A 25,261-nucleotide genomic window follows, 5' to 3' on the forward strand; every position below is an offset into this window, starting at 1 on the left:
CAAATTCTGGAGGTCCACAGTACTGCTGATTTTCATCACCCAACCCTCTAATCAGGGACTGATTCAGACCTGGGACCACAGGTGTGTGGTGGACTGTGGCTTTTCAGTTGATCCATCAAATAATTCATACATTTACATGAATCAATTAACTACCAGACTGAAAAGAAGTGCGCACTATGGACCTCCACGTCAATGTCCTGCTACAAACTCACTGGTGTCCAAATAATAGACCTAAGCTTCTGGAAAAATCAAAACATAATAATTCAGACAAACTCAAGCATGCTGGGAAAATCACATTGTCATGCACATATATTAGCTAATCAGCCAATAAGAGGAGCTGGACTCAACCCCCACCAAGTATTTAACCCCTTATTTTTGTCACCAAACAGACTCCATATATATTTCCATAATTTTTTTCAACTGGTACCAAGGGACCTTCAGACAAGTCTTGTGATGCTGGGGGCGTCCTTGTGCAAACGTGTTTGTGAGTCTCACCTTTACACAGATGCGTCATATTAATGTGTAGCCCAAACTGTTCGGACGCTACAGACAGAAGTTGGCAGATCGGCTATACCAACTTCTGACGAGTCCCAAGACGCTTGCAGGGGTCGTAGCGCAAAACAGAGAACACCCTCGTGTTCGTGAGAGTCTCATCTTTCCATAGAGGTGTCATAATAGTTTTGTAGGCCAAACCGTTCGGACGCTACAGACGAATTTGTGAGAAGATCAATTTTTGAGATGTCTCACGGTCTGACAAATACTGCTCTCACTCAGTCACCTTTCACCGCAAATGCGTTAGTGTTACATACAGTACCAGTCCAGAGATTGGACATTCCTACTCATTCAAGGATTTTTCTTTATTTGTACTATTTTCTACATTGCAGAATAATAGTGAAGACATCAAAACTATGAAATAACACATGTGTTATATATATACAAAAAATTGTGTTAAATCAATATATTTTATATATTTGAGATTCTTCAAAGTAGACACCCTTTGCCTTGATGACAGCTTTGCACACTCTTGGCATTCTCTCAACCAGCTTCATGAGTTAGTCACCTGGAATGCATTTCAAATAATAGGTGTGCATTTAAGTTAATTTGTGGAAGTTCATTCCTTCTTAATGCATTTGAGCCAATCAGTTGTGTTGTGACAAGGTAGGGGTGGTATACAGAAGATAGCCCTATTTGATAAAAGACCAAGTCCATATTATGGCAAGAACAGATCAAATAAGCAAAGCGTCCATCATTACTTTAAGACATGAAGGTCAGTCAATGCGGAACATTTTAAGAACTTTTAAATTTTATTCAAGTGCAGTCGCAAAAAACATCAAGCGCTATCTGGCTCTCATGAGGACCTCCACATGAAAGGAAGACCCAGAGTTAACTCCGCTGCAGAGGATAAGTTCAGAGTTACCAGCCTCAGAAATTGCAGCCCGAATAAATGCTTCACAGAGTTCAAGTAACAAACACATCTCAACATCAATTGTTCAGAGGAGACTGCGTGAATCAGGCCTTCATGGTCAAATTGCTGTAAAGAAACCACTACTAAAGGACACCAATAAGAAGTTGAGACTTGCTTGGGTCAATAAACACACGCAATGGACATTAGACCGGTGGTAATCTGTCCTTTGGTCAGATGAGTCCAAATTTGAGATTTTGGGTTCTAACCACTGTGTCTTTGTGAGACGCAGAGTAGGTGAAAGGATGATCTCTGGATGAGTGGTTCCCACCGTGAAGCATGGAGGAGGTGTGATGGTGCTTTGCTGGGGACACTGTCTGATTTATTTAGAATTCAAGGCACACTTAACCAGCATGGCTAACACAGCATTCTGCAGCGATACGCCATCCCATCTAGTTCGCACTTTGTGAGACTATCATTTGTTTTTCAACAGGACAATGACCCAATACACCTCCAGGCTGTGTAAGGGCTATTAGACCAATAAGGAGTGATGCATCAGATGACCTGCTCTCCACAATCACCCAACCTCAACCCAATCGAGATGGTTTGGGATAAGTTGGACTGCAGAGTGAAGGAACAGCAGCCAACAAGTGCTCAGCATATGTGGGAACTCCTTCAAGACTGTTGGAAAAGCATTCCAGGTGAAGCTGGTTGAGAGAATGCCAAGTGTGCGCAAAGCTGTCATTAAGGCAAGAATATCAAATATATTTTGATTTAACACTTTTTTGGTTACTACATGATTCCATATGTGTTATTTCATAGTTTTGATGTCTTCACTATCATTCTACAACGTAGAAAATATAGTAAAAATAAATAAAAACCCTTGAATGAGTAGGTGTCCAAACTTTTGACTGCTACTGTAGGTGGATGCGGTGGATTGAGATGCATCCAATGCAAAAAAACTTCTCTAGTTTAAATTAACAGATTATGGTGATTATTTTATTATGCTAATTAGATTTATGTGGGGGCATAGACATCAACGTTAGTGTTTTTAACCAGCAACTCTATTTTCATAACTTTTTTTTCTTCATAATATTAATTTGCTTATCAGTAGCACGCATAAGTAGCCACATAGTACTACTTTTGCTTACCAAACTCAAGAAAACAGCAAGGTGTGTGTGCAAAGAAATGCATAGTTTTTGTCCTCTCATTCACTTTATAGCACCACCTTCAGACAGGATGAGGGGTGACAAGGTGTCTGTCCTCACCCCTGTCTAATGAACGCACTCCCGCACACACACACACACACACTTTCAATGGCCTCTTGTCCTGAAGGTAGCAGTGGGATAGGTTCTGATCAGGGCTTGTCACCCTCTGGAGGAGGAAAACAGAATTTTTAACATTACTTTTAACATGTTCTGAAATTACACACTTCAAATAATTGTGTGTGTCTCACCTTTGTGTATGTGGGGTTGTAGCGGGCAGCGAGTGTGTGTGTGTGTCTGTGTGGTCTGCCTGGTGCGAGCTTGGTGGCGCTGCAGGCTCTCCAGAATGCTCTCGGCCAATCGCATGACGTCTGCGTGGGTGTCGGGGTGTGTCAGGACCTTCTCCAACTGATGCAGACCTCCCTCCTCCAGCAGCATACTGCAGTACCGAGGGGCTGTGGGAGTTCAGAGAGATTACACTCACATCAATTATAGAAACTTTAAGATAGTGGTATGTGTGTGTCTCACCGTTCTAAACTGGAGACAGGCAGATAGGGGGATGTGCATGTGTCTCACCGTTCTTGCTGCAGACATGCTGCATGGCCCAGGCCGCCCACAGCTGAACTCCTGGGGTGTGGAAACACTCCAACAGGGGGAAGAAGGGGTTAAAGGACCTACAGAGAATGGGAAAGAGGGATGAGAGGTGGAGGAGATCATCAACACTCAGGCTGCATCTCAATACTTTACAGTGTCTTCCTCTCCTTTTGCGAGTGTATGGGGTTGTAAAGGTGTGTTCTGGGGTCTCACCTGTAGGCCACCATCTCACACGCTGGTGTCGGCCACTTCAGGATGGTAGAGTGCTGGAGGAGAGAGAGACACAGAACATGAGCCACATTTATAAACACATGAAGGTGGTGGGATAACATTACAACTCACTTTGACAACATACATACGTGAACACACGCACACAGACGCGCACGCGCACCCCCCCACCCCCACCCACACGCACCAGTTGTTCTAGCAGGTCAGACCTCAGTGTGATACTGAGTGTCCAAGCAGCCTCTCCTCTGGAGGTAAGGTGGGCCAGTATCCCAGCAGCGAAGTAGGACACCTCCACCTCAGGGCTGTGGAGCAGGGAGCAGATGTGATCCAGGAAGCCCTGAACCATCAGCTCCACATGCAGCTCCCCAACCTCCGCTATGTTATTCTAAGGAGAGACAGAGCCACAAAGTCAGCTCCCCCACTGTTCTACACCACTTCAAACAGGTTGATTCAAACACTAAAACAACAGTATTGTCAGTATAGCTTCAGCTGAATTCACTAAGACCCTGTCCAGAAACAACCCCCTATGCACTCTGGCCACCTAGGGCTACCAGGGTTGGATGCCCACTAGAACAAATACACACATTCATTCAGGGTTCACTATGACTCACCAGCAGCCCCAACACCTTCTGTTGGATGGAAGACTCAGAGGGGAATGACTGCAGAGAGAAAGAAAGAGGAAAAGAAAGACAGAGGCATGAGTGGGTCAGCTTGCACTTTAGGGTGACAGAGAGAGCGTAACTAGCACTTCGATAAACAGCTCTAGGGTCTGTGAGTGTGTGTGTGTTAGTGTGTGTTTGTTCACTTGCACCCACCCGCAATTGCTAAATAACCCATCCGCAATCGCCCGACCATACATTGAGAGTACAAAACATTAAGGACACCTGCTCGTTCCATGAAATAGACTGACCAGGTGAAACCAGGTAAAAGGTATGATTCCTTATTGATGTCACTTGTTAAATCCACTTCAATCAGTGTCGACGAAGGGGAAGGGACAGGTTAAATAATTGTGTATGTGTGCCATTCAGAGGGTGAATGGGCAAGACAAAAGATTTAAGTGCCTTTGAATGGGATATGGTAGTAGGTGCCAGGAGCACTGGTTTGAGTGTCAAGAACTGCAACGCTGCTGGGTTTTTCACACTCAACAGTTTCCCATGTGTATCAAGAACGGTCCACCACCCAAAGGACATCCAGCCAACTTGACAACTGTGGGAAGCATTGGAGTCAACATGGGCCAGCATTCCTGTGGAACGCTTTCGACACCTTGTAGAGCCCATGCCCCGACGAATTGAGTCTGTTTGAGGGAAAAGGGGGGGTGCAACTCAAGACAATACTGTGCAGCCTTCTTCATCGACCTGGCCAAGGCTTTCGACTCTGTCAATCACCGCATTATTATCGGCAGACTCAATAGCCTTGGCTTCTCAAATGACTGCCTCGCCTGGTTCACCAACTACTTCTCAGATAGAGTTCAGTGTGTCAAATCGGAGGGCCTATTGTCTGGACCTCTGGCAGTCTCTATGGGCCACAGGGTGCCACAGGGTTCAATTCTCAGGCCGACTCTTTTCTCTGTATATATCAATGATGTCGCTCTTGCTGCTGGTGATTCTCTGATCCACCTCTATGCAGACGACACCATTCTGTATACATCCTGCCCTTCTTTGGACACCGTGCTAACAAACCTCCTAACGAGCTTCAATGCCATACAACACTCTTCTGAGCCTCTAACTGCTTATAAATGCGAGTAAAACTAAGTGCATGCTCTTCAACCAATTGCTGCCTGCACCCTCCCGCCTGACTAGCATCACTACTACGGACGGTTCGGACTTAGAATATGTGGACAACTGCTAATACCTAGGTGTCTGGTCAGACTGTAAACTCTCCTTCCAGACTCACATTAAGCATCTCCAATCCAAAATGAAATATAGAATCGGCTTCCTATTTCGCAACAAAGCCTTCACTCATGCTGCCAAACGTACCCTCGTAAAACTGACTATCCTACCGATCCTTGACTTCGACGATGTCATTTACAAAACAGCCTCCAACACTCTACTCAGAAAACTGGATGTAGTCTATCACAGTGCCATCCGTTTTGTCACCAAAGCCCCATATACTACCCACCACTGCGACCTGTATGCTCTCGTTGGCTGGCCCTCACTACATATTCGTCGCCAAACCCACTGGCTCCAGGTCATCTATAAGTCTATGCTAGGTAAAGCCCCGCCTTATCTCAGCTCACTGGTCACCATAGCAACACCTACCCGTAGCCCGCGCTCCAGCAGGTATATTTCCGCCTTTCCTTCCAGTTCTCTGCTGCCAATGACTGGAACGAATTGCAAAAATCACTGAAGCTGGATATATATCTCCCTATCTTATATCTCCCTCTCTAACTTTAAGCATCAGCTGTCAGAGCAGCTTACCACTCACTGTACCTGTACACCGCCAATCTGTAAATAGCACACCCAACTACCTCATCCCCATATTGTTACATATCCTCTTGCTCTTTTGCACCGCAGTATTTTTCTATTGTGTTATTGACTGTACATTTGTTTGTGTAACTCTGTGTTGTTGTTTTGTCGCACTGCTTTGCTTTATCTTGGCCAGGTCGCAGTTATAAATGAGAACTTGTTCTCAACTGGCCTACCTGATTAAATAAAAGGTGAAATAAAAATAAAATAAATATTAGGAAGGTGTCCTTAATGTTTTGTATACTCAATGCAGTGACGAATTTAGCATGTAAAGCGGGGAAGAATTTCTGTTTGTTGGGATGCATGCCAGCAAAGCCAATACACAACACAACACTAAAAAATACATTAATTGCACTATAACGCTGACAATCTGTGCCCACAAACTGTTAGGGCCTAAAGCTGTCCCAACACCTTACCACTGCTACACCTGGCTATCAGCGGAGTCTTGTCTGGCAGCGAAACAGTTCATTCAACCTCATTTATAAAAAAAAAAACATAGCTGATATGGCTGACTTGCTTAAAACAAATGTAGTTCTACTGACAATTGAGATGTACAAACTATGGCATAACGGGACGACAAGCAGATAAGAGGCAATCCGTAATTTCAATTAACACATTAATAAGCGAGCTAGGACGGACATATAACTACTTCTTCAGAACATCAATTGTTCAGAGGAGACTGCGTGAATCAGGCCTTCATGGTCAAATTGCTGGAAAGAAACCACTACTAAAGGACACCAATAAGAAGTTGAGACTTGCTTGGGTCAATAAACACACGCAATGGACATTAGACCGGTGGTAATCTGTAATCTAGAGCAACAGAATTCAGAACGTGGGCCGTTCTTACAGTATTCTCCCTGTATACCAAGTCAGAACCGTAGGATAAATAAAGGGGGCATATAAGCAGACAATGAAAGCTCTTACAATATTCAATGATTACATTTCTCTAAAAACAGGTTATAGGCTACATGTGCACCACCAAGTCAGAACAGTATGCGAAACTAAGAGGGGAAAATAGACCAAATTATTAGGGTGAGGCACATGGGCTACTAACATCTTACTACACAACATACACTTAGTATTACTTCCTTAGTTACAGTAAACATATCTCCCTGGCATATTACATAATTTATGCAGCAGCATACAAGACATTTGTCACCTTGTTGTGCTGTGCTCACTTGAACAGGAAGGTGGCGCAGCGGTCCTTCGTGGGCAAATTTTGTCATCAAACTTTGTCATCAAAGTCTGACATTCTCTGGATTTATGGTGCTTTCAAGACAACTGGGAACTCTGAAAAAAACAAGGTCGAATTATGATGACTTCATTGATCTTCAGGTCATAGCGCTAGAAAGAGGCCCGCGTTCCCGACTTACAATTCCGAGTTGGATGACCGTTCAAAACGTATTTTCCCAGTCGGAGCTAGTTTTTTCCCCAAGTACGCAGTTGTCTTGAACTCACTGAAGTTAGATTTCCCAGTTCCGAGTTAACAGTTGTTTTGAGTGCGGCAGAAATCATGCTGGATTGACAGCATGGTCAAGGTTGAATGTTTATAATTTTAAGCTTGGAACAGAGACCCTGAAACCCAGACTTGGAACCACACACCCACTGAACAGAATAGCAGGCTAGTGATTGCTTTGCAATGCTTGCAGTTAGCCACTGATTCCTTCCAAACCACTCAATATTGAATTTGCGATTTCCAACTTGTTGTGTGATGTTTATGTCCAATGGCCGATACTTTTTATCTATAATTTATCATCATATGACAAAGATTAAAAACGATTTGCAAGTAGATTGTCGACTTGATTCATGATGATGACTGCTAGCTAATATTTTGAAAGCATAATGTTGACATGATCAGTCCAATCAAACTTACGGTAGATATAACGTGATTTGACTTCATTTTACTTGTGGGCAATGACCTTGAGCCTTGTTGGATGGGTACTTCTAATGTAAATCTATGGCAGCACCCAAAGGGCTTGAATTTCGAGCTCTCCCTGTAGGTTTTGTGGTGACGTAGTGTCCCCATGAGTGACAGAACACTGAGCCAATCATGGCGCAACTAGAGAACATTACCAACCCCTATGCTCCATATTTCTCGCTGCCTGCCCCACCACTACAGAAAGCACTGAGCTAGGCTGAAACACCTGCATTTTGGAGCTGCCTTAAGAAAGCAAAAAAAAGAGACCATGTTTATTTTTTGTAAAAGATGTGGGGCTCAAAAGCCTCACCTGCACTGAATGACGGGTAGACACTGACTCAATGTGTGATAAAGTGACAAACCCACCAATATAGAAAATGCGCTGAGATGACAGAACAATTTTTGGACAGGGGGTTAAGAACTTTTGGGGCTGGATTTAGATGCGATTCTGCTTAGAATTTCTGACATTTTTAGGGACCGGGGAGAAAATTCAATAACAAAAAAAGGGAATGATTGTGCCATTTTTTTAATTTATTGAACCTTTATTTAACTAGGCAAGTCAGTTAAGAACAAATTCTTATTTACAATAACGGCCTAGGAACAGTGGGTTAACTGCCTTGTTCAGGGGCAGAACGACAGATTTTTTACCTTGTCAGCTCGGGGATTCGATCTTGCAACCTTTCTGTTACTAGTCCAACGCGCCAAATGACATCAGTTTGACCGGTAGTAAGGAAATAGAAAGCTGTGAAAACGACCCAACATGTTTCTGATAACATTTCAGTTCGGCTTGGATGCATATTTTAGTGGTTGAAATACTAAATCAGCTTTTATGACGCTGAAGAAGATAGATATACCTGTAGAGGTGCTAACTGCGCATGCGCATTCTCTTAAGATGCTGAAAGAAAGAAATCATATTTCTCCACTCCTGTTCCCGAGTAAAAATGTTGCCTCCATTTAGTGTATAATTTTACTGCAAGAAATTCTTAATTCTGCAGGAGTTAATAATAAGGCTATATGAGAAGTTATAGACCTACAGTCAGTGTCCAGATTTCAGTTTCCATTTAACCCATCTGAACAGTAGGTTACAGTTACCTTGACGTGCCATAGGCCTATTTGAAGTCCACATCTTGTGACTGTTGAATTTGTATAGTGCCTCACAATCACACATAACATAACCGGCACTGCTATCATCCTCTTTTACCACTTTACCAAATCTTTCCCAAATATTACTTTTACTTTTTTTTTTAACTTTTACTTTTATATTACTTTTACTTTATTTTCAACTCCACATTTCGCAGCTTTTTCTCTTATTGAATTAAACTCCGACATTGTCCTCTTTGTCCCTGTGGATCGATGTTAATTAACTTTTTCTGCCCGTTCCCAAAAGCATTTGGCGATAGGCACGTAAGCAATATGGTGCGCGTACAGTTAGGCCCTCAAGTTTAGGCTTACGCACTAATGCCAGATAAGTTTCTTTCATTATTTAAGGCTATAGGCTATATATGTAAATTGCACAAGAATGATACATTTATGGATTCTTTAAGGTATTGTTGTTTTCCCTTTATTCACCCCACCCAGCTACCCTTCCTCCACACAATATTTAATGACCCTTAACCCACCCGCGGATATAACTACAGGGACTGTGGGTTATGAGTCAACCTGTGCATCACGAGTGTGTGTGTACTACCTCCAGTACTTTGATGAACAGGTCCAGTCCCTGGTTCTCTATAAAATGGCGGCAGGTGGTTGGTGATTCGTCAGTGAGGTTCCAGAGTGCGCTCAGTGTGAACTTGAGGGTGGCGTCCACCACACCCTGAGTAGCCTTCTGATGCACAATGTGGAGAAGCTGCTGCAGAGGGAGGGAGGGAGACAGAGAGACACACACACACACACACACACACACACACACACACACACACACAGAGCGAGAGACAGAGGAGAGAGAGAGAGGGGGGGGTTAGAAAGAGTGTGAAGTGGGATAAAGATGGTGAACATTAGTCTTAAAATTATTATTAATTTTTTTACACCCTGCAAACAGCAATTGACCCTTTTTGGTATTTTATTAGGATCCCCACCAGCTGTTGCTAAAGCAGCTGCTACTCTTCCTGGGGTACACATAAAACATGACATAATACAGAACATTAAAAGACAAGAACAGCTCAAGGTCAGAACTTCATGAATGTAAAAACAGCACACAGCCTACTTATCAATACATACACACAAAATATCTAGGTCGGGCCGGGCGCAGTGCATGTTGACACGGTCGCTAGGTGCACAGTGTTTCCTCCGACACATTGGTGCGGCTAGCTTACGGGTTAAGTGGGCATTGTGTCAAGAAGTAGTACGGCTTGGTTGGGTTGTGTTTCGGAGGACGCATGGCTCCCGACCTTCGCCTCTCCCGAGTCCATGAAATTGCGGAGAAAATGGGGTAAAAATAATAAATAATTAAACGTTGAAGAGTAGAGGGCCTAGAGAGCTGTTCTGTGGTACACCATACCCTACATGTTTGACATTAGAGACATTTTCATGAAAGAAAACCCTTTGAGTTCTATTAGATAGATAGCTCTGAATCCACGATATGGTAGAGGTTGAAAAGCCATTACATTAAAGTTCAACAACAGGTTACGGTCAAAATCAAAGGCTGCACAGAAATCTAAATCAAATCTAGCTCCCACAATCTTATATTAATCCATTTCTTTCAAACAATCATCAGTAAATTTGTATCAGTGCTGTACACTGAGTGTCCTCTATAAGCATGCTGAAAGTCTGTTGTCAATTTGTTAACAGAGAAATTGCATTGTATTTGGTCAAACACCATTTTGTATGACAGTTTGCTAAAAACTTGCAGCAAGCTGATACGTCTGCTGTTAGAACCAGTAAAGAACGCTTTATCCCTCTTGGGTAGCGGAATGACTTTGGCTTCCCTCTAGGCCTGAGGACAAAGACTTTCCTCTAGGCTCAGATTAAAGATATGACAGATAGGAGTGGCTATAGTCAGCTACCATTCTCAGTATCTGTCCATCTAAGTTGTCAATGCCAAGAGGTTTGTCATTATTGATAGATAACAATAATGTTTCCACCTCTCCCACACTAACTTTACAAAATTCTAACTTACAATGCTTTTCTTTCATCATGCACTTTTTTTTAATGCAAGAATAGGATGCTCAATGTTCGTTGTTGGCATTTCCTGCCTAAGTTTGCCCACTTTACCAATGAAGTAATCGTTAAAATAATTGGCAACATCAAATAGTTTTGTGATAAGACATCTGATTTGATGAAAGTTGAATTTGTCTTTCTGCACATAATTTAATTTAAAGCACATCAAAGATCTTTCCATCATTCTTTATACTTAATTGATCTTGGCTTTATTAGTTTCTTCTTTTTGATGAGTTTAGTCACATATTTCTCAATTTCCAGTAAGTCAGATGTGCAGCCAGACTTATTAGCTACTCCTTTTGCTCCAAATATCAACTATAGTTTTCCAATTCCTCTTCAAACCATGGAGCCTTAACATTTCTGACAGTCAGTTTCTTAAAAAGGTGCATGTTAAATCAATAACTGGGAGACGCAATTTCATAAAAATTCATCAAGTGCAGCATCTGGATGCTCCTTATTAATCACATCAGACCAACAAATATTTTTTACATCATCAACATGAGTCACAGCTAAATCTTTTGAATGATCTGTTATACACTATTTTAGTCCAGCTTTTGGAACTACGGCTTTCCTAGATATAGCCACTATATTGTGATCACTGCATCCAATGGGTACAGCTTCAGAACAAAGTTATACGGTATTAGTAAAAATGTGATAAATACATGTGGATGATCTTGTTCTTGTAGTGTTTGTAAACAACCTAGTAGGTTGATTAATAACCTGAACCAGATTACAGGCACTGGTTACAGTGAGAAGCTTCCCACAGGTTTGACAGCTTGGTGAAAACCAGTCAATATTCAGGTCCCCAAGAAAGTAGACCTCTGTTTACATCACATACACTATCAAGCATTTCACACGCATTATTTAGATACTGACTGTTAGCACTTGGTGGCCTACAGCAACATCCCGAAAGACTAGGCTTTAGATGAGGCATGTGAATCTGCCTCATCTAAACTTGACATGAGATCTTCTCTAAGCAATACAGGGATATGGCTCTTAATATACAGTGCAATCAGAAAGTATTCAGACCCTTTCGTCCCGTTTCAGCCTTATTTTAAAATGGATGAAATAAAAATCTACACACAATACCCCATAATGACAAAGCAAAAACTGTTTTTTAGAAATTGTAAATTAAAAAATTTAAAAAAGTATTTACATAAGTATTCAGAGCCTTTGCTATGAGACTCGAAATTGAGCTCATGTGCATCCTGTTTCCATTGACCATCATTGAGATGCTTCTACAACTTGATTGGAGTCCACCTGTGGTAAATTCGATTGAATTGGACATGATTTGGAAAGGCACACACCTGTCTATATAAGGTCCCACAGTTGACAGTGCAAAAACCAAGCCATGAGGTCGAAGCAATTGTCAGTAGAGCTCCGAGACAGGATTGTGTTGAGGCAGAGATCTGGGGAAGGCTACCAAAACATTTCCGCAGCATTGAAGGTCCCCAAGAACACAGTGGTCTCCATCATTCTTAAATGGAAGAAGTATGGAACCACCTAGAGACTCTTCCTAGAGCTGGCCGCCAGCCAAACTGAGTAATCGGGGGAGAAGGGCCTTGGTCAGGGAGGTGACCAAGAACCCGATGGTCACTCTGACAGAGCTCCTCCTTGGAGATGGGAGAACCTTCCAAAAGGACAACCATATCTGCAGCACTCCACCAATCAGGCCTTTATGGTAGAGTGGCCAGACGGACACCACTCCACCACTCCTCAGTGGCCCGCTTGGAGTTTGCCAAAACGCACCTAAAGGACTCTCAGATCATGAGAAACAAGATTCTCTGGTCTGATGAAAACCTGAATGCCAAGCGTCACGTCTGGAGGAAACCTGGCTCCATCCCTACGCTGGCACCATCTCTACGGTGAAGCATGGTGGTGGCAGAATCATGCTGTGGGGATGTTTTTCAGCGGCAGGGACTGAGAGACTAGTTAGGATCGAGGGAAAGAATACCAAAGTTAATAACCACTTTAGGAGCCAACTAATGCTCTTAAATCGTATCCTGACATCAACAGCAGATGGGAGTTGTATTCATAACATTAACATACATTGAGAAAACAAGTTATATTAAGTGGCTAGCTAGCTCGTTACGGTATCTCTGTGCATTCAAATTGTAATTGATTAAATGCAATTGTGTTCGTTGCCCCTAGCATATGCCTGCCCATACCATAACCCCACCACCACGGGGCACTCTGTTCACAATGTTGACTTCAGCAAACCGCTCGCCCACACGATGCCATCTGCCCAGTACAGTTGTAACTGAGATTCATCTGTGAAGAGTATACCTCCAGCATGCCAGTGGCCATAGAAGGTGAGCATTTTCCCACTGAAGCTGGTTACGATGCCGAACTGCAATCAGGTCAAGACCTAGGTGAGGACGACGAGCAGACAGATGAGCTTCCTTGAGATGGGTTCTGACAGTTTGTGCAGAAATTCTTCAGTTGTGCAAACCCCCAGTTTCATCAGATGTCGGGTGGCTGGTCACAGATGAACCCGCAGGTAAAGAAGCCGGATGTGGAGGTCCTGGGCTAGCGTGGCTAGACATTAGAGGTCGACCGATTATTGGAGGACCAAAAAAAGCAGATACCGATTAATTGGCCGATAATTTTTTATTTATTTGTAATAATGACAATTACAACAATACTGAATGAACACTTATTTTAACGTAATATAATACATCAATAAAATCAATTTAGCCTCAAATAAATAATGAAACATGTTCAATTTGGTTTAAATAATGCAAAAACAAAGTGTTGGAGACGAAAGTAAAAGTGCAATATGTGCCATGTAAGAAAGCTAACGTTTAAGTTCCTTGCTCAGACCATGAGAACATATGAAAGCTGGTGGTTCCTTTTAACATGAGTCTTCAATATTCCCAGGTAAGAAGTTTTAAGTTGTAGTTATTATAGGAATTATAGGACTATTTCTCTCTATACAATTTGTATTTCATATACCTTTGACTATTGGATGTTCTTATAGGCACTTTATTGCCAGTGTAACAGTATAGCTTCCATCCCTCTCTTCGCTCCTACCTGGGCTCGAACCAGGAACACATCGACAACAGCCACCCTCGAAGCAGCATTACCCATGCAGAGCAAGGGGAACAACTACTCCAAGTCTCATAGCGTTTCAAACGTCACTCGCTCTTAGCGCGCACCCCGCTAACTAGCTAGCCATTTCACACCGGTTACACCAGCCTAATCTCGGGAGTTGATAAACAGCACAATGCTTGAAGCATTGCGAAGAGCTGCTGGCAAAACGCACGAAAGTGCTGTTTGAATGAATGCTTACGAGCCTGCTGGTGCCTACCATCGCTCAGTCTGACTGCTCTATCAAATCATAGACTTAATTATAACATAATAACACACAGAAATACGAGCCTTAGGTCATTAATATGGTCGAATCCGGAAACTATCATCTCGAAAACAAAACGTTTATTCTTTCAGTGAAATACGGAACTGTTCCGTATTTTATCTAACGGGTGGCATCCATAAGTCTAAATATTCCTGTTACATTGCACAACCTTCAATGTTATGTCATAATTACGTAAAATTCTGGCAAATTAGTTCGTAACGAGCCAGGCGGCCCAAACAGTTGCATATACCCCGACTCTGCGTGCAATGAACGCAAGAGAAGTGACACAATTTCACCTGGTTAATATTGCCTGCTAACCTGGATTTCTTTTAGCTAAATATCCAGGTTTAAAAATATATACTTCTGTGTATTGATTTTAAGAAAGGCATTGATGTTTATGGTTAGGTACAGTCGCGCAACGATTGTGCTTTTTTCGCAAATGCGCTTTTGTTAAATCATCCCCCGTTTGGCGAAGTTGGCTGTCTTTGTTTGGAAGAAATCGTCTTCACACAGTTCGCAACGAGCCAGGCGGCCCAGACTGCTGCATATACCCTGACTCTGTTGCAAGAGAAGTGACACAATTTTCAGGTACACGTTGGAGCAACGACAGTCCTTTTTCGCGAATGCGCAACGCAGGACACGCTAGATAAACTAGTAATATCATCAACCATGTGTAGTTAACTAGTGATTATGATTGATTGATTTTTTTAATAAGATAAGTTTAATGCTAGCTAGCAACTTACCTTGGCTTCTTACTGCATTCGCGTAACAGGCAGGCTCCTCGTGGAGTGCAAAGCAAGGCAGGAGGTTAGAGCGCTGGACTAGTTAAGCGTAAGGTTGCAAGATTGAATCCCGAGCTGACAAGGTAAAAATCTGTCGTTCTGCCCCTGAACAAGGCAGTTAACCCACCGTTCCTAGGCCGTCATTGAAAATAAGAATGTGTTCTTAACTGACTTGCCTAGTTAAATAAAGGTGTAAAAAAAAAAAAAAATCTGTGTCCAAAAATACCGATTTCCGATTGTTATGAAAACTTGAAATCGGCCATTCCGATTAATCGGTCGACCTCTACTAGACATGGTCGACGGTTGTGAGGCCATTGGACGGAATGCCAAATTCTCTAAAACAACATTGAAGGTGCCTTATGGTAGAGGAAATTAACATTCAAGTCTCTGGCAACAGCTCTGGTGGACATGCATACAGTCAGCATGCCAATTGTACGCTCCCTCAAAACTTGAGACATCTGTAGTATTGTATTTTAGAGAGGCCATTTATTTTCCCCAGCACAAGGTGATGCTGTTTAATCAGCTTCCTGATATATAATGCTCACTAACTAGGATGTAAACAAATTTGTGTACCAAATTTGAAAGAAAGCTTTTTATGCACATGGAAAGTTTCTGGGATCTTTTAATTCAGCTCATGAAACATACACTTGACATGTTGCGTTTATTTTTTTGTTCAGTGTATTTAGCCTTTAAAAAAATAAAATTAAAAAATAAAAAATAAAGTCCATTGGAGCCCTGCGATTGGTTGCCCAGAATTCTGGGGTGGGGCTTAGCGAAGGGTAAATAATTTAGAAGGGGAAAGTGTACACAGCATAGAAACATTAGGAACAACTACTCTTTCCATGACACAGGCGAATCCAGGTGAAAGCTATGATCCCTTATTAATGTCACTTGTTAAATCCACTTCAAATCAGTGTAGATGAAGGAGAGACAGGTTAAAGAATGATTTTTATGCCTTGAGAATGTGTGCAATTCAGAGGGTGAGTGGGAAAGACAAAATATTTAAGTGCCTTTAACGGGGTATGGAAGTAGGTGCCAGGCGCACCGGTTTGAGTGTGTCAAGAACTGCAACGCTGCTGGGTTTTTCACGCTCAACAGTTTCCCGTGTATATCAAGAATAGTCCACCACCCAAAGAACACTCAGCCAACTTGACACAACTGTGGGAAGCATTGAAGTCAACATTGGCCAGAATCCCTATGGATGCTTGACACCTTGTAGAGTCCCATGCCCCGACGAATTAAGGCTGTTCTGAGGGCAAAAGGGGGTGGAACTCAATAACTGAGAAATGTTCCTAATGTTTTGTACACTCAGTGTATGTGGAGCTGTTTGAATGGAGGGTGTAAAATATGTGTTTAGTGAACAGTTTTACCTTCACTATGAAGAGCTCTGCGCCCAGCTGTGCCGTCTGTTCTGTAGACAACTGAAGTTAAACACACAAATGTTAGTAAAGGCCAAACCATAGACACATTTCTAATGCCTTATTATGCACGCACGTGCACACACACCTTGGCAGCCAGTATAGAGATGATAGCCACAGCCATCCTCTGCATGTTCTGGTCCTCATGGTTACATAACCACTGCATCACCAGCTTAGCTGCTTCAAACCTATAATATAGACCACACACACTGTACAACGGATACGCATATACACTGTACATACTACGTTTCTTGTAAGAAATAGGGCTCTATTTTGGGCTGGCGGTAAGAAGGCGCAAGTGTCAAACATGTTCAATTTGGTTAAAATAATGCAAAGTGTTGGAGAAGAAAGTAAAAGTGCAATATGTGCCATGTAAAAAAGCTAACGTTTAAGTTCCTTGCTCAGAACATATGGAAGCTGGTGGTTCCTTTTAACATGAGTCTTCAATATTCCCAGGTAAGAAGTTTTAGGTTGTAGTTATTATAGGACTATTTCTCTCTATACCATTTGTATTTCATATACCTTTGACTATTGGATGTTCTAATAGGTACTTTAGTATTGCCAGCCTAATCTCGGGAGTTGATAGGCTTGAAGTCATAAACAGCGCAATGCTTGAAGCATTGCGAAGAGCTGCTGGCAAACGCACGAAAGTGCTGTTTGAATGAATGCTTACGAGCCTGCTGCTGCCTACCACCGCTCAGTCAGACTGCTCTATCAAATATCAAATCATAGACTCAATTATAATATAATAGCACACATAAATACGAGCCTTATGTCATTAATATGGTCAAAACCAGGAAACTATCATTCCGAATACAAATCGTTTATTCTTTCAGTGAAATATGGAACCGTTCCGTATTTTATCTAACGGGTGGCATCCATAAGTCTAAATATTGCTGTTACATTGCACAACCTTCAATGTTATGTCATAATTACATAAAATTCTGGCAAAACTGTTGCATATACCCTGACTCTGCGTGCAATGAACGCAAGAGAAGTGACACAATTTCCCTAGTTTAATATTGCCTGCTAACATAAATTTATTTAAACTAAATATGCAGGTTTAAAAAAATATACTTCTGTGTATTGATTTCAAGAAAGGCATTGATGTTTATGGTTAGGTACATTCGTGCAACGATTGTGCTTTTTTCACAAATGCGCTTTTGTTAAATCATCCCCCATTTGGCGAAGTTGGCTGTCTTTGTTAGGAAGAGATAGTCTTCACACAGTTCGCAACGAGCCAGGCGGCCCAAACTGCTGCATATACCCTGACTCTGCTTGCACAGAACGCAAGAGAAGTGACACAATTTCCCCAGTTAAAATAAATTCATGTTAGCAGGCAATATTAACTAAATATGCAGGTTTAAAAATATATACTTGTGTATTGATTTTAAGAAAGGCGTTGATGATTATGGTTAGGTACACATTGATGTAACGACAGTGCTTTTTTCGCGAAAGCTCTTGTTAAATCACCCATTTGGCGAAGTAGGCTGTGATTCAATGATAAATTAACAGGCACCGCATCGATTATATACAACGCAGGACAAGCTAGATAAACTAGTAATATCAACAACCATGTGTAGTTAACTAGTGATTATGTTAAGATTGATTGTTTTTTATAAGATATGTTTAATGCTAGCTAGCACCTTACCGTGGCTCCTTGTTGCACTCGCGTAACAGGTAGCCAGCCTGCCACGCAGTCTCCTCGTGGAGTGCAATGTAATCGGCCATGATCGGTGTCCAAAAATGCAGATTACCGATTGTTATGAAAACTTGAAATCAGCCTTAATTAAATCGGCCATTCCAATTAATCGGTCGACTTCTAAATCAAAACCCATCCCTTTCACGCTACCGCCAGCTACTGCCCACATAATTCTGATAGTGAAATTAGCACAAATATTCCTGACAAACCCCTGAACCTATAGTGCACTTAGATTTACCATTGCGTTAGGTTTGTTCAAATAGAGCTCATAATTTTAAGGGATAAATGTATCTACAGTAAGTCAACGTAACTAAAAATGTATGTGTACCTGTTAAAGGGAACCTCCTGCAGTATGCGGTCACTGCACAGAGAGAGCAGGCAATTCTTCTGCAACTGGAAAGAGAGGATCCAAGATGGCAGTCAGAGACCAAACAAAACACACACTCTGGCCTCATCCTCAAACAGCCCCTAGCTTGTCTGTGTTTGCAGATGGGAAGAAACTGAATATGTGTAAACAATTTGGTGGAGAAGGTGAGAGAGTGTGTGTGTGTGTGTGTGTGTGTGTGTGTGTGTGTGTGTGTGTGTGTGTGTGTGTGTGTGTGTGTGTGTGTGTGTGCACCTGTTGGTGGTTAGGGAAGGTGCACATGGCCTCCAGCAGTAGTTGAGTGACTGTGCCCAGCAGTCTAACAGGTATGCCCGCTGCCAGGTCCTGCTTGGTCAGGTTAAACACACATGCACTGGCTGCCAACTGGACGTTCAGGGTGGCAGGGTGGTTCTTCATCCCCAAAACGACCAACTAAAGAGAACGATAGAGGGCGAGAGAGATAGGGAGAAGAGAAGAAATGACTCATTACTTTATAAAAAAGTTGTACCACTGACTAAGAGCCAGTCTGTAGTAAGATTTAGGTGGAGGTGAAGGAGACAGAATGACAAAGTGTGTGTGTGTTTACCTTGAGTATGTCAGGGCGTGGTTTCTCCATGACGTGTGTGAGACTGAAGAGATGAAACAGAGCCTCTCTGACAAAGCCCTCCCTCTCACTGTAGCGACGCAGCGCCTCACAGATCTGAGTCTCATTGGCCTCTCCTGTCACCTGTCACAGAGGACATACACAACACGTAGTGCTCTCAATATGCTGCTTCCTCTACACAAAGGCAACATAGCAAGAGAGACAGAGAGAAAAAAAGAGACAGTGAGACCCACCTTGAGGCTGCCCTTTCCATTGAGGAAGTCAGAGAAGCCAGCGTCTGTAGCCAGCAGACCAACAAAGGTCATCCCTGGACGCTCCTCTACAAACGCCTTGACCGCCGCATCCGTCACCTGGCATAACACACACACACCAGGTAAACACTCTACACCAGGGGTCCCCAACTACATTCACCCGTGAGCGGATGATCGGGGGACCAGAACAAAATTGCAAATTGACCATAAGAATCCCCAAAAGACTTAGCATTTGACAAAAACAGATGCCTCTGTATTCATGAGTGGGAATACCTGGGAACAGATTTCGTAAATGAAAATCAATTTGAGCTGATTGTGTGTGATTTAACAGTCTTTATGTCCAACAGCGAAAATCACAATAGGTCCGCCTATTGGTGAACCCTGCTCTACACACACAGCCAGGTCTGCAATACACCCACTCACAACTCAAGTCAACTAAACTCATAGTCTGTTTCAAGTACCTGTTTGCGTCCAGACACATCCAGCGAGACCAGAGCAGGCAGGATTCCAGGCTCACCCAGCAGCTGACGAGCCACGTCTGACGTGAACTGTTTATCATCACTGATGTCCAGGTGCTGCATGGTTAGGTTCACACACACACAAGAATCAGAAGCATGAGTATCATAAGTAAAACCATTAGAGCACCGCAAGTAAAGTTAAGGGATAGCTAACAATCACAGTGACGGATCACTAAAAAGGTTTTAGAAACTTAGCTCAGCAATGTACACTACATGACAAAAAGTATGTGGACACCTGCTTGTCGAACATCTCATTCCAAAATCATGGGCATTAATATGGAGTTGGTCCCCCCTGTGGTGCTATAACAGCATCCACTATTCTGGGAATGCTTTCCAATAGATGTTGGAACATGCGGGGACTTGCTTTCATTCAGCACAAGAGCATTAGTGAGGTCGAGAACTGATGTTGGGGCAATTTGGCCTGGCTCGCAGTCAGCGTTCCAATTCATCCCAAAGGTGTTCGATGGGGTTGAGGTCAGGGCTCTGTGCATCCAGTCAAGTTCTTCCACACCTATCTCGACAAACCCTTTCTGTATGGACCTCGCTTTGTGCATGGGGGCATTGTCATGCGGAATCAGGAAAGGGCTATCCCCAAATTGTTGCCACAAAGTTGGAAACATAGAATCGTCTAAAACGTAATTGTATGCTGTATCGTTAAGATTTCCCTTCACTGGAACTAAGGGACCTAGCCCGAACCATGAAAAACAGCCCCAGACCATTATTCCTCTTCCACCAAACTATACAGTTGGCACTATGCATTGAGACAGGTAGCGTTCTCCTGGCATCTGCCAAACCCAGATTCGTCCGTTCGACTCTACAGATGGTGACGCGTAATTCATCACTCCAGAGAACGCGTTTCTACTGCTCCAGAGTCCAATGGCAGCAAGCTTTACACCACTCCAGCCAACACTTGGCATTGCACATGGTGATCTTAACCTTGTGTGCGGCTGCTCGCCCATGGAAATCCATTTCATGAAGCTCCCGACGAACAGTTCTTGCTCTGACGTTGCTTCTAGAGGCAGTTTGGAACTTGGTAGTGAGTGCTGCAACCGAGGACAAACAATTTCTATGCGCTACGCGCTTCAGCAATTGGCGGTCCCATTCTGTGAGCTTGTGTGGCCTACCAATTCATGGCCGAGCCATTGTTGCCCCTGAACGTTGCCACTTCACAATAACTGCACTTACAGTTGACCGGGGAAGCTCTAGCAAGGCAGAAAAGACACAACTCTTCAGTAAGGCCATTCTACTGCCAATGTTTGTATATGGAGATTGCATGGCTGTGTGCTGAGTTTTATACACCTGTCAGCAACAGGTGTGCCTGAAATGACAGAATCCCTCATTTAAAGGGGTGTCCACATATTAGTATATTAGTATTAGTTGACATACACTTAGGTTGGAGTCATTAAAACTCGTTTTTCAACCACTCCACAAATGTCCTGTTAACAAACTATAGTTTCGGCAAGTCGGATAGGACTTGGACTTTGTGCATGACACAAGTAATTTTTCCAACAATTGTTTACAGACAGATAATTTCACTTATAATTCACTGTATCACAATTCCAGTGGGTCAGAAGTTTACATACACTAAGTTGACTGTGCCTTTAAACAGCTTGGGAAATTCCAGAAAATTATGTAATGGCTTCAGAAGCTTCTGACATCATTTGAGTCAATTGGTGGTGTACCTGTGGATGTATTTCAAGGCCCACCTTCAAACTCAGTGTCTCTTTGCTTGACATCATGGAAAAATCTAAAGAAATCAGCCAAGACCTCCACAAGTCTGGTTCGTCCTTGGGAGCAATTTCCAAACGCCTGAAGGTACCACGTTCATCTGTACAAACAATAGCACTCAAGTATAAACACCATGGGACCACGCAGCAGTCATACCGCTCAGGAAGGAGACGCATTCTGTCTCCTAGAGATAAACATTCTTTGGTGCAAAAAGTGCAAATCAAACTCAGAACAACAGCAAAGGACCTTGTTTCCGCCAGCATCTTCACGGGTACAAAATTATCTATATCCACAGTAAAATGAGTCCTATATCGACATAACCTGAGAGGCCGCTCAGCAAGGAAAAAGCCACTGCTCCAAAACCGCCATAAAAAACAGACTACGGTTTGCAACTGCACATGGGGACAAAGATCGTACTTTTTGGAGAAATGTCCTCTGGTCTGATGAAACAAAAATAGAACTGTTTGGCCATAATGACCATCGTTATGTTTGGAGGAAAAAGGGGAAGGCTTGCAAGCCGAAGAACACCATCCCAACCGTGAAGCACAGGGGTGGCAGCATCATGTTGTGGGGATGCTTTGCTGCAGGAGGGACTGGTGCACTTCACAAAATAGATGACATCATGAGGAAAGAAAATTATGTGGATAGATTGAAGCAACATCTCAAGACATCAGTCAGGAAGTTAAAGCTTGGTCGCAAATGGGTCTTCCAAATGGACAATGACCCCAAGCATACTTCCAAAGTTGTGACGAAATGGCTTAAGGACAACAAAGTCAAGGAATTGGAGTGGCCATCACAAAGCCCTGACCTCAATCCTATAGAAAATGTGTGGGCAGAACTGAAAAAGTGTGTGCAAGCAAGGAGGCCTACAAACCTGACTCAGTTACACCAGCTCTGTCAGGAGGAATGGGACAAAATTCACCCAACTTATTGTGGGAAGCTTGTGGAAGGCTACCTGAAAAGTTTGACCCAAGTTAAACAATTTAAAGGCAATGCTACCAAATACTAATTGAGTGTATGTAAACTTCTGACCCACTTGGAATGTGATGAAAGAAATAAAAGCTGAAATAAATAATTCTCTCTATTATTCTGACATTTCACGTTCTTAAAATAAAGTGGTCATCATAACTGACCTAAGACAGGGAATTTTTACTTAGATTTAATGTCAGGAATTGTGAAAAACTGAGTTTAAATGTATTTGGCTAGGGTGTATGTAAACTTAAACTGTATACATGTATATTACACACACCTTATAGTGGAGGAAATCAATGTAAAACTTCAGCATTAGAGCTGTCCCCACCCACCTGCAGTGCCTTCAGTTGTCCAATGACAGCCAGTAGCTGGGCAGTGCTCATCTCCAGCCTCTTCAGCTGGTGTAGTGTTAGTGACCTCAGCCTCTCTCTTAGTCCCAGTAGAGGGTTGAGGTTGGTTACTGAGGTGTTGGACAGGTCCAGGCTCTCCAGACGGGACAGGGAACACACATCAGCCAGCCCAGAGTCGTAGAAGTCCACGTTGGCCAGGGAGAGAGACCGCAGCCCCTGGAGAGAGCTGAAACAGTGACATGCCGGTTCCTCCAGAGAGGACATGGTCAGACCTGTAAGGACCAACCGCTGCAAGCTCTCCTGGGGGGAGAGGAAGAAGGGGGAGAGTGAGAAGAAGAAGAGTGTTTGTGGGTGTCTGTAACTGCTGGAGGCTCTCTTATTAGTGTGCTTACCCGGCAGTGTTTGTTGGAGGCAAGGCCATGTAGTATGTCAGAGATTGTGAGGTCAGCGTTGACCCTAGCAGCGTCCAGCTCCAGCAGGCGGTGAGGACAGAGCGCTCTCTGGAACGCCTCGGCAGAGATACGGGCCGTACGGATACACGCACGACGCAGCCGAAGGTACTCACTGCTACGAAACACTCCTACTGTACTGTCATTCAACAGACCTAGAAACACACACATACACACCTTTTTTGTTAGAGCGGAGACTAAATCATTTAAGGCCTGGAATTTGCTCATTACTGCTCTAGACACTGCCTGTTTTGTGTTTTCTACTAATGATCAATGTAAGGATCTAAGCTTGGATCTGTGACGGTTGACTACTTCATCCTCCTTGCTCACCTTCAGTGGCCATCTTAGCCAGCAGCTGGTCAGCTAGCTCCTGGGGAAACAGCAGAGAGTCTCTGAGACAGAGAGATCCATCAGCATGCTTCACACAGAACCTCTCCAGGTTCCTACTGACGTAGGACAGACACAGATCCGTCAGAGATGCAGGGGTTGCCTCATCCTGGAACACACAAGGCAAGAGATCACCATTAGACACTTATGCCCGCACTTCAAGGCAGTACTCCCAAATGGCATACCAAACATTTGAATAGTTATAATGTCCAAAGTTAAAATAGTCGCCAATGAGACCTGTTATCCAGATACACACAGGAGGAGGTAGAGAACGTCTCGTGGTGGTAATTTGTGAAAAATAAAATAAGATACCTCCAGCTAAGGACAGGTTTAACTAGCCAGCAACGTTACGTTAGCGATCGTCGTGGATCAAATTTCAGCAGGTACCGTTATATAGTTAGCTAGCTTGCTAGTTACTGATTTGCTCTCGAAAACCCAAGGCATTATAATCAAGGTATTCTGCCTCATCCCAAGGTAGCTAGTTAGTGTCTATGAATAGGCTAGCTAGCTAATGTTAACTGTATGCCTTTTTCGATCAATGCACGACTGGATGTTAGAAATGTAAAGCGAAAAAAAACTCACCATGTTCAAAAAATGTAAGACCATATCATGCACACAGTGATAGTTGAAACAGCCGGGAAGGCTCGATACCTGACCAAAAATAAATATATCTTTTGCCTCGGTTCGTCTTGTTAACTTGCTACTGTACCTAGATAGCCTAATCTAGCTGAAACTAGTTTTTGCGAAGAGCTAACAACTAACGTTAGCTAGCAGCTAGCTAACTTGTTGGTACGAAAAGAGATGTTCCTGCAACAATGGACGGTTGTGAACATTTTCCGAATTCATTTTCCGACCATGTTCGTTAGTTAACAAGGCTAATACTTCTCTCTAAATCAACACACAGCCAGTTTGAACGTAAACATTCACCGGAGAAAACGATAGATGTAGCTATTTTTGTTGACAGACAGTAAACAAAGGTCATGTCACAGGAAGTACATCACCAGCTAGGAAGCTATTATTTACAGTCTATGCTAGGAATATACAGGGCGCTTTCGAGAATGAATGTTGTCTAGTCCCCTTTAAAGGTTGTTGCATTATGGGGATACACATTGTCCGACTGCGCCTGTAGTATATGGAGCTATATATACACACCTTTAATGTTGATGTGATCAAAGGTCATTCGGTTTTTTATAAAGTCGCTTTCAAGTCACTGATCATGGCTAGAAGGGATCCAGCTTTTGTAAAATAACGTCAAAGGTATATTTGTTTCGAATTTTATCAACACGTTTCCAAACCTTAACCAAATTATCCTAACCTTAATTATCCAAATCTTCTACGAAAAGTCACATCTGACGTTAATTTGACAACAATTATAGCCATGACTGCCTGCAGGGCTGCCAACTTTTGAAGAAA

The 25,261-nt window shown here is 42.9% G+C and overlaps 1 protein-coding gene across 3 annotated transcripts; it reads right to left on the reverse strand.

Moving 5' to 3' along the window:
* Window positions 1-2,289: 2,289 nt before the first annotated feature.
* LOC120052548 (protein zyg-11 homolog) lies at window positions 2,290-24,841 on the reverse strand. 3 transcript variants are annotated; one of them, XM_038999523.1, is made up of 18 exons: window positions 24,431-24,841; window positions 23,792-23,957; window positions 23,405-23,616; window positions 22,995-23,312; window positions 19,906-20,019; window positions 19,427-19,543; window positions 19,176-19,316; window positions 18,845-19,021; window positions 18,554-18,618; window positions 16,612-16,711; window positions 16,476-16,526; window positions 9,500-9,661; window positions 4,041-4,088; window positions 3,617-3,814; window positions 3,415-3,467; window positions 3,184-3,281; window positions 2,859-3,062; window positions 2,290-2,776 (listed from the first exon to the last, which is right to left on the reverse strand). In XM_038999523.1, the coding sequence occupies exons 1-18, from the start codon at window positions 24,452-24,454 to the stop codon at window positions 2,760-2,762; spliced, it is 2,265 nt and encodes a 754-aa protein (XP_038855451.1). In that variant the 5' UTR covers window positions 24,455-24,841; the 3' UTR covers window positions 2,290-2,759. The 3 variants fall into 3 exon arrangements, with proteins under 3 accessions (XP_038855451.1, XP_038855450.1, XP_038855449.1); XM_038999522.1 differs by having other exon boundaries at window positions 2,290-3,062; window positions 9,500-9,658; XM_038999521.1 differs by having other exon boundaries at window positions 2,290-3,062.
* Between the last annotated feature and the right edge of the window lie 420 nt (window positions 24,842-25,261).

Source organism: Salvelinus namaycush, chromosome 8 (assembly GCF_016432855.1).
Source record: "Salvelinus namaycush isolate Seneca chromosome 8, SaNama_1.0, whole genome shotgun sequence".
Lineage (NCBI taxonomy): Eukaryota > Metazoa > Chordata > Actinopteri > Salmoniformes > Salmonidae > Salvelinus > Salvelinus namaycush.

Excerpts from the sequence above, each read along its gene's own strand:
- LOC120052548 (XM_038999521.1), bottom strand. The coding sequence starts at position 24,454 with ATGGTCTTACATTTTTTGAACATG. Across the intron at positions 19,317-19,426 it reads ATGGAAAGGGCAGCCTCAAG|GTGACAGGAGAGGCCAATGA; the intron begins GTGGGTCTCACT and ends CCTCTGTGACAG. Across the intron at positions 3,063-3,183 it reads GCATGTCTGCAGCAAGAACG|CCCCTCGGTACTGCAGTATG; the intron begins GTGAGACACATG and ends GAACTCCCACAG.